The sequence below is a fragment of the Calonectris borealis genome, chromosome 2, assembly GCF_964195595.1.
Source record: "Calonectris borealis chromosome 2, bCalBor7.hap1.2, whole genome shotgun sequence".
Taxonomy (NCBI): Eukaryota; Metazoa; Chordata; class Aves; order Procellariiformes; family Procellariidae; genus Calonectris; species Calonectris borealis.
In genome coordinates, this window is record NC_134313.1 from 100176855 (window position 1) to 100189134 (window position 12280).

A 12280-nucleotide genomic window follows, 5' to 3' on the forward strand; every position below is an offset into this window, starting at 1 on the left:
TCAGTTTACGCATGAGAGTCCAATTAATTTATGCATGAATGCCCCATCAGTTCAAACATGAATGCCCTGTTAATTCATGCTTGAGCATCAAGTGGGGCATAAGTTGCAGGGTTTTGATAGCAGAGAGCTGATTGCGAACAAAGGCAGCCCCAGTTACAGTGGTTCAACAGACCTGCAGAGATCGGAACGCTGCTCCCCAGAGCGCGAACACTTGGCGGTCCTTTTTTCAGAGCAAAATTACAGAAACGTGGGACGCTTACAGCCACTGGCCCTGGGGGATGCCCCTGCAGTGGCTATGGTAGTGTTAGGAAGCTGGAGCTCATGGGATGCCACTTCTGGCTTTGGAGACCAAAACCTACAAAAGTGGTGAACATCTAACTTCACAGCCCCAAAGCTCTGACAGCTAGACAGTTGCTACTTCTCCTCTAGTATCAGCTGATAAGCTGGTGGGATGTCCTGTTGATCAAGGAGTAACCTATAGATACCGTACGGGGGGAAGCATGCTGGAAGAGAGGTGTGAGATTAGCTCCACAGAAAATGCCGAGTCCAGTTTTATGTTCATCCTTGGAAAAAAGTGTCAAAAAGGGCTGAAAATTCTCCGTGCTCCCACCCTCCATGCTGGGAATAACAGATGTTCCAGAAGGAAAAGGAAGAGTATAGGATGGAAGTGGGACAGAAATCTAGAGCTGTGAGTTAAGCAACTGCAAGCGCAGCAAAAGGGTCACAGCTCATTTAATGTTGTTATGGCTGTGGAACAAGCCCCAAGACAGTGAAGCCGTTTGGTGTGTCATCTTACTCCCCAAATGGGGAAATGCCCGTGCTGCTGCATGTGAACGCTGTTCACTGCCCCCCCTCCATTTTGGATGTAAATGAAGCCCTACAGCTACTGAACTCATGACCCTACTGGTACCTTCAACAGTGGTGGTAATTTTTGCTTGTACGATCTTAATCATATGCTTTAATGCTAAAGCACAGTGAGTAACTTGAATTGCCATTATGTTCTTCATCATTGTTTGTTTTGAAGGGATAAGTCCTAAAATTTGTAGCAAGTATTCAGATTATGATGATGTTAACCCTGCTAGGGGTCCATAGGGGCGAGGGGTGGAGTTTGTAATGGGTATGTATTCAAACTGTTGGGGCTTTCTTGGTTATGTGTTTTGCAGAAACAAAGTGTGAAGTTTGTAATAAGCACATGCTCAGATTGTTGTAATATTCACCTCCGTAGTCTTGTCCACAGGGATGAGGGCGTGAAGTTTGTGATGAGTATATACTCAGGCTGTTTTAACATTAACTCCAATACTCTAGTCCCCGGGGGAAAGGGGTAGAGTTTGTAACAGATAACATATTGCCCAGACCTTGCTGATGAGTCCCGTCATCTGGGTCCCAGGGGACAGTGGGTGGAATTTGAGTACGCCTATGCACACGCTGTTGCACCGCTGTAGTCTGGTGCAGGGGCGGGGTCTGTGATGGGTATGTAACCAAACTGTGATGTTAACCCTTTAACGTAGTGCTCAGGATGGAGAAGTGACATTTTAGTAAGTATACTGTTACAGTATTAATCCCTACTGTCTGGTCCAAAGGGAAGAAGAGTGGAGATGATTATAACTGATGTACATTAAGATTGTGATGATGTTGAAAGAGTTCATAATGGATTAACATTCAAAGAGTTCTTCGATATGTGCCTTGCAGAGATGAGGAGTGCCACACAGGCTGTAAATGGCTGGGCTTGCTGTGTTCTTGTGTGAATGCCAAATTAGTTCATGCATGAGCACTGAATAAATTAATGCATGAGTGCCCAATTAATTTATGCATGAACGCCCAATTAATTTTTGCATAAGCATTCAATTAGTTCATGCATGCATGCCCAAATAATTCATGCCCAAGCACCCTGCTAGTACATGCATGAGCGCCCAATTTGTTAATGCATGAGCACCCAGTTAATTTACACGAGCACCCAATTGTTGCACACACGGGTGCTGTGTTGGGCATATATAGTAGAGTTTGGGTAGCAAGGGCTGCTGGTGTGACCTGTGTGGGAGAAGGCCCTGATCTGCTTCATGCCAGTCACAGAGATGGTTCCACCTGGCTCTGAAAATGGTGTGAACCACCAAAACTTCAGCCCATCAGGGAAGCACATGACACCTCTGCTCAAGTGTATTTCAGAAACAGCAGCAGCTGCTGGGAGAGGACACACACCTGGACACGCCTGAGGAGACATGCAGCTGGAGATGCACGCTCGAAAGGAGGTGCTCCATGCCAAAGGTGTGCACTCCCGAAGGGACTGTAGTCCCTGGGTGACCCATGCCAGAGCAGGGACAGCCGCAAAGGGACTGTGGCCCGTGGACAACCCACGATGGAGCAAGCACAGTGAGAAGGAGGAGTGGCAGACAGAAACCATTACATACAGGACCACAACGTCCTGTGCAACCCCCCTTCCTCACTGAAGGAGTTGGACAGACTAAATGTGACCTGTGGTGAAAGTAAGGGGAGTTGAGACATGGGGGGCCGAAGAGAGGTGTCTGGCTTAAATGGAGTCTGGAAAAGGGGGAGGAAAGGTGTTTACTTACGTGTTTGTTTAATTACCCAACAGTGATTAGAAGTTTGTGTTAGTTGGCGATAAATGAAACTAAGTAAAAAAATCCCCAAGTTGAGACTGTTTTGCCAGCAACAAATGCCTGTGCTCAGGCCATGCATGGATTACAAGGGGTATCACAAAAGCTGGCACACTTGGCAGAGGGCTTCATAAGCAAGTCAGCAGGAACCGCTGAGGGATTTGCAGCTCTGACATCTCTCCCGGACTTATGACCCAAAACTAACCCTTTCTCAGAAAAGAAAGGTGAAGACAGAGCAACTGGGACTCGCAACAGCTAGGAAAGGTGTGCTCAGATGCTCTCAGCAGAGACTCTATGTCTCTCGCTAGCCACTGAATGGTGAATAGAAAGGGAGAACTATTTGCTGTAGACTTTTCGCACAGGGTCCGATCTGCGGTGCGCCTCGTAACTCCCGGCCAGCTCAAGCCTGGGGCTGGCACGGGGGGATGCGCACGGTGGGTGGGAATCCTGGCAGGGTGGATGGGGTGAAGCACATGTGATGGTGCTCTGTCAGCCCAGCAAAACCTGGATTGGGATAAAGGGGTCAGGCTGCCCCGGCATGAGGCAACCTTACAAGTGGAGCATTTAAGAAATGGCAGGAATTGGGGACGGGTCTTTCAGGCTATCATTTGGGATACAGAAAAAGACAGTAAGTAGCAGCCAGCTGCTGGTGCTATTCTGTCTCTGTGGCCCACCCTACAGTTAGTATAAAGTACCAAAATCCAGCTTACTAGCAGCTGTGAATTGCTCAGTGACCACAGTAGAACTGCGGCATTCACACCAAACCTGTGAAATCTCAAAAGGGTTAACAAAAGCAAATTGGCTCTAACTGAGCAATACTGCAGTCTCTGTTTCTGCTTGCCTTATTTCCTTTCTCCCATAAAAGAAACTTAATAATTGCCTTTCAGAAATTCCCAACTCTGATGCATGTTCCTTGTGGAAGGAGGTAAAAATGTAAAAATAAACCAATATATAAATGACATAAAAGTGATGAAACCGGGTACACAGATTTCATACAAAATTAAATGGGATCAACTTGGCATATTCATTACAAAAACAATTACTCTCATGACTTTATTCCCTGCTACAGCCATCTCACCTTACATGTCAATTTTAATTTAACTGTTTGCTGGAGGCTCAGGTTCTCCAGCCAAAATGTGTAATTTTGAGAAGATGAAGTTAAGTGACAAGTAGTCTGATTCTGCAGGGGGCTGAGCACACTGAGCTCCCCACTGCTTGAATAAAACATTGTGAGTGCTCAGGCTCTTTCAAAGACAAAACAGCTTATTGGGGATACAGACTTAGAGCTGGGCTTTTTAAATGCATATAAAAAAGCTTCACTGACTTGATCCATTTGGGGTATATAGCATTTAAAATGCTGAGTTAGAACCCTTTTGGTTCAAGTTTGCCATAAGCTAAACTAGTAAGTGACTAAACTTCCTGTAACTTTTCCTAGAAGAGTAATTCAAAGCAAAGTCTTGCCCTGTTTCTTATCGTCCCTTCAATGCCCAGCACATACTCAATGCTGAATAACTAAACAGTTGCTATTTTTAAACCACAGTGACACTCATCATGCTGGGACAGGCCAAGCAAGACCAAGACCAAGGTTGGTAGGGCTAGCCAGCTCTGAGTCGTGGCTGCAACATAAACAAGATGAGAATCGGCTCCTTCACAGTTAACAGCTAAGGCTTACAGATTTAACGTTTGGAGCTGTTGTAGCTAGCAGTAGACTGGGGACTCCTTCTATGTTACCTATTAGTGGCATAAAAAAGCAGTATCTCAACAGGGACGAACAATTTCAGATTGTGCTTCTGCTCCCTTGTAGCTGAGAAGGTTTCAGAACTTGATCCCCAGGGGACTCTAAAATCAGGATGCAAATCAAAATACAGCTATGGATCAAGCAGAATTTGTGTAGTATTGCCCATAAGGAATTGAAAGGGTCTATCTAGACTGAGCCAAATACAGTGCCTTTCTGTACATCCTTTACTCCTACAAGACATAATACTTGTATTTTATCTCATTTGTAAGGGGGACCAGTGTCAATTAATTCTCCTGCTGGTGATAAATTTTGTTGCCAGATCACACGCACCCCTAACTAGGTGCTTCAACAGCTGCCTTAGTCCTTTGGCCCACTGGTACAGCAAGCTTTCTCAAACTTTTCCTGCAACTTTCACCAGCTCTGTGGTGGCTAGGCCCTAAATGACCATGTTGCACTGAGATCCACGCAGCACGCTTGGGCTGCTCTGTGATCTCTCAGGAGCTGCTATTAACCACATGCCTGACCAGGATCAGCCCTTTCGCACACTCCAGCTGACACAAGCACAGGGTAGCAAAGGACAGTAAGTTATCATAGTTCAGATAAAAGGTTGCCAGCACCTCTGTGTAATTGGCAGCTGCCACTTTTAAACTATGAGATAATTACTAGTGCTGTCCGCTCAGACCATTTGTTCAGAGGCTTTGATGACAAGCAGATTCGCTGGGGGACAAAAAAAGCCCCAAAACTGTACACTGCTTCTGGGAACTGGCATATGAACCCAGAGTGAATCAAAGCTTGGAGGTATGCAGCACATCTTTCGGGTGCATCATTTCAGCTTGTCTCAGACACAGATGGACTCTTGTGCAGCTCTTTCTTCTGCAAATAAACAGTTGTGCTTGACAGTAAAAGCACACTCAACCTGCAGTGCCAAAAGAGCCTTGCAGGTCAACCAGGTGGGAAGCCAGTCACGTGGATTGCTCCCCTAAGCAATCCACTGGCTGTCCTCAGCGTAGCCAGATATCCTGCAGATAGCGGTGCTTTTAACTGCTGCAGATGCAGCCCCATATGAGATTTAAAAAAAAATCCCTTGCACATGGGCTCAGGTAAAGTAGGAAGGGTACATTCCACTCAAGAAAAACATGTACGTCCTCCTCAGGCAGAAGGTGAAGATATCCCTGTCCCCTTCTCATCCTCTCAGATGCAGAAAAATCCTGGCTTTAAAAATCTGCCAGGATATACATGTTCTCCTCAAATTACAGTATTCACTGTATATTTTTGCTTGTTAAGAAATATCTTTTTTTTCCCCGCAAAAACAAATGCCCTTGGAACTTGCCAAAACTCATCACAAGCTTTTTTGCCCTTGAAAAATTCTTTTTTCAAATTACCATCATCTCTCAATTCTATGTCCAACTGATTTTCTTCTCTTCAGAAGCCTTCCTCAGAAAGTACTGAACCAGACTGTGTCTAGTAGGCACAGACTATCAGATAAGTGCAGCATCCACAAGCTCCTTGTTTCCCCGTTTTCACATAGGCTTCTCTTTTAATGAGCCTGGGTTTTCTGCCAGACCAGGAAAGCTAATGACTTCATTTGTTTCCAGGTCTCTCCTGCACAATGTCTACCACTAGCCTTCCTTAGTCTCCATTATTATTGCAGTCTAGGAGCTCATAAAAATTTAGTATGTTCATCAATGACATGGACAGTGGAATTGAGTGCACCCTCAGCAAGTCTGCAGAAGACACCAAGCTGAGTGGTGCGGTCGACACGCCTGAGGGACAGGATGCCATCCAGAGGGACCTGGAGAAGCTTGAGAAGTGGGCCCGTGTGAACCTCATGAGGTTCAACAAGGCCAAGTGCAAGGTTCTGCACCTGGGTCAGGGCAACCCCTGGTATCAATACAGGCTGGGGGATGAAAGGATTGAGAGCAGCCCTGCTGAGAAGGACTTGGGGGTACTGGTGGATGAAAAGCTGGACATGAGCCAGCAATGTGTACTTGCAGCCCAGAAGGTCAACCGTATCCTGGGCTGCATCAAAAGAAGTGTGGCCAGCAGGTCAAGGGAGGTGATTCTGCCCCTCTACTCTGCTCTAGTGAGACCCCACCTGGAGTCCTGCATCCAGCTCTGGAGTCCTCAGCACAGGAAGGACATGGACCTGTTGGAGTGGGTCCAGAGGAGGGCCACAAAAATGATCAGGGGATGGAACGCCTCTCCTATAAGGAAAGTCTGAGAGAGTTGGGGTTGTTCAGCCTGGAATAGGGAAGTCTCCAGGGAGACCTTATTGCGGCCTTTCAATACTTTAAGGGGGCTTATAAGAAACATGGGGACAAACTTTTTAGCTGGGCCTGTTGTGACAGGACAAGGGGGAATGGTTTTAAACTAAAAGAGGGTAGATTTAGACTAGATATAAGGAAGAAATTTTTTACAGTGAGGGTGGTGAAACACTCCACAGGTTGCCCAGAGAGGTGGTAGATGCCCCATCCCTGGAAACATTGAAGGTCAGGTTTGACGGGGCTCTGAGCAACCTGATCTAGTTGAAGGTGTCCCTGCCCATGGCAGGGGGGTTGGACTAGATGACTTTTAAAGGTCCCTTCCAACCCAAAGTATTCTATGATTCTATGATTCTATGATTTAGGCCAAAGGAGACAGGTGTAAATGCTCTGAAGTAGGCTGTGTCTTACCACTTTGTAAAGTGCTAGGTGAACTAGTGCACATTTTTAAGGTGCGTTTTAACTCTTCAGAAGTGTCAGACAGAAACCACCACAAGAGCCAATGTCAGGGTGGAGGCCAGGAGGTGGGATCAAATCTGCTTTCTATCTAGCGTGATGTCTGGGATTGTCATGGTCCTAGCAGCATGTCTCTGTGTCGAAGTGTGAATTCCGTTTTGTTTTTTGGATCCCATTTACATTCTGCACTGTCACCTTCAAAGTGCTGCAACTCTTACAGGTGGTAGCAGCTGGACACGTTGGGAAAAACCCACATGCTGGAGTAGTTGTAGCAAACGAGGCCAACAAAATCTATCAATCCTGAATGTCTGGAACAGTAGGTAAGGTCACTGGCTCTGAGACTCTTACAAACAACAGTTTACCAGATAGGACCAGAGCCTGAATCTACGCCAGCAGAGGAGAAGAATCAAAAGGGACCCTTCAATAAACCAGTGTACACTGTAAGACAGGAAACATTCTCTAACAAAGTATGCAAGAACCATGTTATCTAAGGGCAGTGACTATACCTGCCACTCATAAGAGAAAAAACACAGAGGTTTTCTGGAGTCATCTGCTTTTTCAAAAAGTCAAAACTCTCAGCACTTTCCAGAGTAAAATAGCAATGGACAAGAGATTCCTTTGCAAAGCCTGTCTTCCTTTCCTCTCCCCTGAGGATTGTAGCTCAAAACCCAAGCTCCCGCATGCTGCATGATTTGGGGCTACTCTGGTGCTCTGTTACCCAAAAAGGGCTGGGAAATCACTACAGCAGGATTCTGCTGCCTAAAAAGACTGCCCAACAAACGCAGGACGGAGTCGTGGGGCTACTGCCTGTGACAGAGTGCTTTGGAGGTCTTGGGTCCTCATTAGTGTTACAGCTGTAACTCAACTCTAAACTGGGGAAACCCCAGCTGAACTTTGCCGATTCACCAGGCACCCACTTTTTGCAAACAGAAGGGGAGCATGTGGGCCAGCCGGGAACCCATACACCGACAGGACACCCAACCTGGACAAGCAGAGGCCAGAAACTGCAGCCTGGTATGTCATGTTCCAGCATTTCATTCATACACATCCCAAAAGACCCGTGAGTCAGAATGGTACCTAATAACTTCCCAGACCATGCAGCTAGTGCTGCAATGACAGCACGCTGCACTGGCTGCAATCGAGTCAACATGGTTGCTCTCAGCTAGCCACCCCCAGCTCCTTCTCCCTGTCTTCCCCTTGATGTCATCCCTCCCTCAGATCTGCTGCCGTAAGTGTTGGTAACAGCTTCCTAAATGGGAATAGAGGCATGGGCCTGTTTCCAACAGATGCCTTTTGCACAATTCCACTCCAGAAGTTACTGGACGGCTGTCTCACTGCAATTGCTCCTGTGTGGAATTCATACCTGTATTCAGCAACCCCTCCTGCATGCTTCTTCATGGCTGTATCAGAGCTCATTCCATAGAAGAGTTTCACCTTCTTGCCATTCTTTTCCATAATCTCTCCAGCACACTGGTCATGGCCTGCAAACATTCCTCCAAGCATCACAAAATCAGCACCGGCTCCTGTGATCAGCAAAGTGACACATAATAAAGCAGGGAAGGGAGAAGAGGGTGAAAGACAAAGCAAGAACACAGTGGCCTCCAAAAACAATAGCCAGCCCTAAATAGTTTGGTACAGAGAGTCCCCTCTTGTCATAGACACAGCAAACTTGGAAGAAATGCTTTACTGAAGACCTGACACATGCTGAATTGTATTTCTCTGGTATTTTAAATGGAAAGTATCCTTTTCTGTTGTGATGACAAAGATCTAGATTATTCTACTCCACCCCACACTCTTTCTTTTCAAATTCAGTTTTAACCCCTTACTTCCTAATAGTATCTGAGCACAGGTCCTTATTAACTACTATTGTGACTGCAGTACTCAGAAGCCTTAATTACAGGGCGGGACCTGTTGAGCTCAATGCCATACAGAGAAGAGGACAGCTCCTACTTCAAGACTTTTCTAGGCTACAAGCTGTGAGTGGGAATGTACCCTGAAGGAAGCCATACTCACGAATGTAATGTATTCCTCCCAACACTGACATAAGCAGATTTTTTAATGAAATGATGGATTTTTCAAGTCCATCAGCCAGTGTAGGTCTGGGTGATCCCTTGTCAAAGAGATCTGGATGGGTCTGCATTTGGTTCCTGTTGTTTAAAAACTCTGGGCCAAGGACCACCACCCCTGGGTTCTGTGGTTCTCAGCATGCACCACAAAGGAGGTCTAACCTATAGCTACAACTCCTAAATATGTTCCAGGTACTGAATAACAACACTGAATACTCAATCGTGCCTTTCAGTCTGTCCATATCTCCTGGCTTTGCAAATGATGAAATCAATTCCACTGGGAGTAAGATCAGGAAGAGGGTTTTTGGAATCACTCTTGATTTTCTACTGTGATTTCCAATATTTCCAGCTGGGCTGGAACTATTCCACCAGCAGCTCCTCCTGTGATATTCTGGCATATCTAGTCTTGCTTGGAAAAGTTTGGCTTTTATTCTTTTATGAGCCTGTGGTGACCCATCCTTGAAACAAAGCATTCTCCTGTTCAGACGCTTTGCTTCTTCAATGTGTATGTGTCAGAACAGCTCCCCTCTGCCCAGTTTCTTCCCAGAACTGGCAAAAGAACAGGGCTATAAACCTCACTTCATAGAAAGCAGGTACGCCTGAACTAACCCCACCGTGTTATGAACATGCCTGAACTCTGGGGAGATCCAAGGCTAGGTAAGTCTGGCATTAGGATTTGCTCTGATCTCTGTCACTATCCAAACAATAGCACTGGACCTTGGAAGTCTGAAGAGTAAGTGAAATCATTATCAAATCTGCTCAGCTTCTGCCATCTGTTTAAAAGCTCTGTAGACAAACCTGAATTTGGGAATATTTTGATCTTAGAATACATGACAACTGTGGAGTGTGCACTGTTCCCTCCCTCCACCCCTTTGCCAAAGAGCAGACGTAGCAGCAATGTCTGGGAGCAGAGCACCCAGCTGCTCTGCTGACCTCACCTCCCTTTGCCTGGTTGTGTTTGAAAGGAACAGTATGTCCGTGGTAAAGGGATATTAAAAATGAGGCTTGTGCAAAACTGCTGAGCACATCACAAGCAATATTTATAGCCAGGCACCCATTCAGGTGTCCTATCATGCCAGCTACCTGGCAGGTTTTTCCTGAGCTCTCTTGTTTCAGATGGCTGAGTTTTAAAGCCTCAGTTTGACTCAGGTCTGATACTACTATTAACCTGCCAAAAACGAAGGGAATGCTCATCCTTTAAGACATTCTCAATTACTGGCGGGGAGCTCCTGTTGTTACCTGGCACAATCTTGCTCCACCTTTGCAAAAAATAAGTACCCTGGGAAATCTAGTTGATGTCTTCTTCATGGGTGGAAGAAAACAACATGAGGAAGGAGGGATGGATTTGGGGTCAAGGTTTCAAAGAGGGCGTTTAAACAAGTGAAAGGCCTGCCAAAGGACACTCTGGACTCTTTGCCTTGTCAATACTATTCCCTGATCCCCAATCTAGTCCTGTCTCTGGTTGTGGGTCTCACAGCCTCCAAATTATTAATGCAAAACAGTCACATGAAATCTACACTTCAGAATCACAGAATTTTGGTTCCTGTGCACTTAAGTATCTATTTATTATTCTTCTTTTGACTGCGTATTTTGGGAGGAAAGCAAATATGTTTGACTTACAGGATTGAAACTCATCCAACTTGAGTAACTTTTGCAAACTACAACATAATTCATCAAGCTCTTCAGAAGAGAGGAGCTATGTTACAGCAGACGCAGCACGTCTAAACATTGGAATGACACATGCTTACTGCCCTGCAGCTCCAGGAATGACAAGCCCATATTAAATATACTTTTCCAGTGCTCTCCAGAACTTTCCACCCTGCTTCAGTGTTGCACAGATGTCTGAAAGTTTCAAGTCTGTTCCACTACTTTTCTACCAGTTAACATCCAACCAGGAGGCTGTAATTTTTAGCATGGTCTTTCTTTACTTATGCATGGTTTTTTGTATGACCAGAAGCATTGGTGATATTTGCAACACCAGCTGCAGTCTTTCATTTTCAAGTACAGATAGACAGCGTGCCATTATTTTAGGTTGTGGGGGACTGGGAACACCTGGCAACAACACCCTAGATAATACAGGATGTGATGGGGTACGTTGCATACATGCATCCCAGTAGCTCGCCCAGAGTTTGCTAGACTCATCCTGTTTCTACACAATTCCACTTCAATGTGCTGACTTCCCCCTTGAGGCCTATGCTGTACCTGGACTGATTTTGCTCACTCACATTTCACAGTGCCTTCTCTTTCAAGCCATTACAGAATATGTGTGCTGACGCCAGCCCAATCTTGCAGCACTCACACAGTTCTGCTGGATCTGGATGGAGTCCCTCAGATGTCTTTTGTATGCCTGATAATACAAGTTACTGATAACCAGATTGGCTCTGCACAAATTCAGCTGGAATCAGCCTGGATTTGTAGCCTGGGCAGCCCTCCAAGCAGATGCAGCATAAGTTTGCCTGGACCACAGCTGGCCCTGGAATCAACATTCACCTGTGCTCCAGCTGAGCCAGTGAGCCTTTGCAACAGTAGGTATACACACACAGCTATTGAAAACAGGAAAAAAAAGCCAGTATGATTTGTCAGGTATATTTTGGAACCAGTGTATGTCCCCGGTTGACTTTCCCACATGATTTTTCCTTCCTTTTCCTTCCCTGCTCCTATATCTCTTCTCACCACTGCTGTAAGGAACAGCAGTATTGTGTTAAAGATGCTGGCATAGGATTCAAAAGGCACATTCTGTTCCTGGCTGTGTCACAAAAATATATGTGACCTCAGGCAATTGAACTCAGTATTTCTGTGCTTTGACTTCTCATCTTTAAAAAAGGAGACAGTAGTGCCTCCCTGGGGCATTCTGAGAAATGTGTTCATGTTATCAGCCTTTCCAAGGGTGCAGTTATGTGAACTCTCTGAGAGCCCAACACAAAGTTCTTTCATGCTTTCTCTCATTCCTGCATCAAAACACCTCTTTTCTTCCTGATCAACCTACATCTTTTCCATTATCATCTCCACTACCCAGATGGCAGCAACATCTTCAGTTTACCAAATCCTTACCAGGTTCCCATTCCAGCAGTCTCTCCCAAAGTATCTGTCACTCACGGCATTTTTGTCCCCCACCTTCAGTGCTTCTCTGTTCCTTGCCCTTGCAAA

The 12280-nt window shown here is 45.7% G+C and overlaps 1 protein-coding gene across 2 annotated transcripts in view; it reads right to left on the minus strand.

The window, feature by feature from the left end:
• The window catches only part of GMPR (guanosine monophosphate reductase), a 53979-nt gene that overhangs the window by 6753 nt on the left and 34946 nt on the right, over window positions 1–12280 (minus strand). For both annotated transcript variants that reach the window (XM_075142754.1, XM_075142753.1), the window contains one exon: window positions 8431–8590. In XM_075142754.1, coding sequence (XP_074998855.1) covers window positions 8431–8590 — 160 coding nt within the window. The remainder of the gene's footprint in view (window positions 1–8430; window positions 8591–12280) is intronic.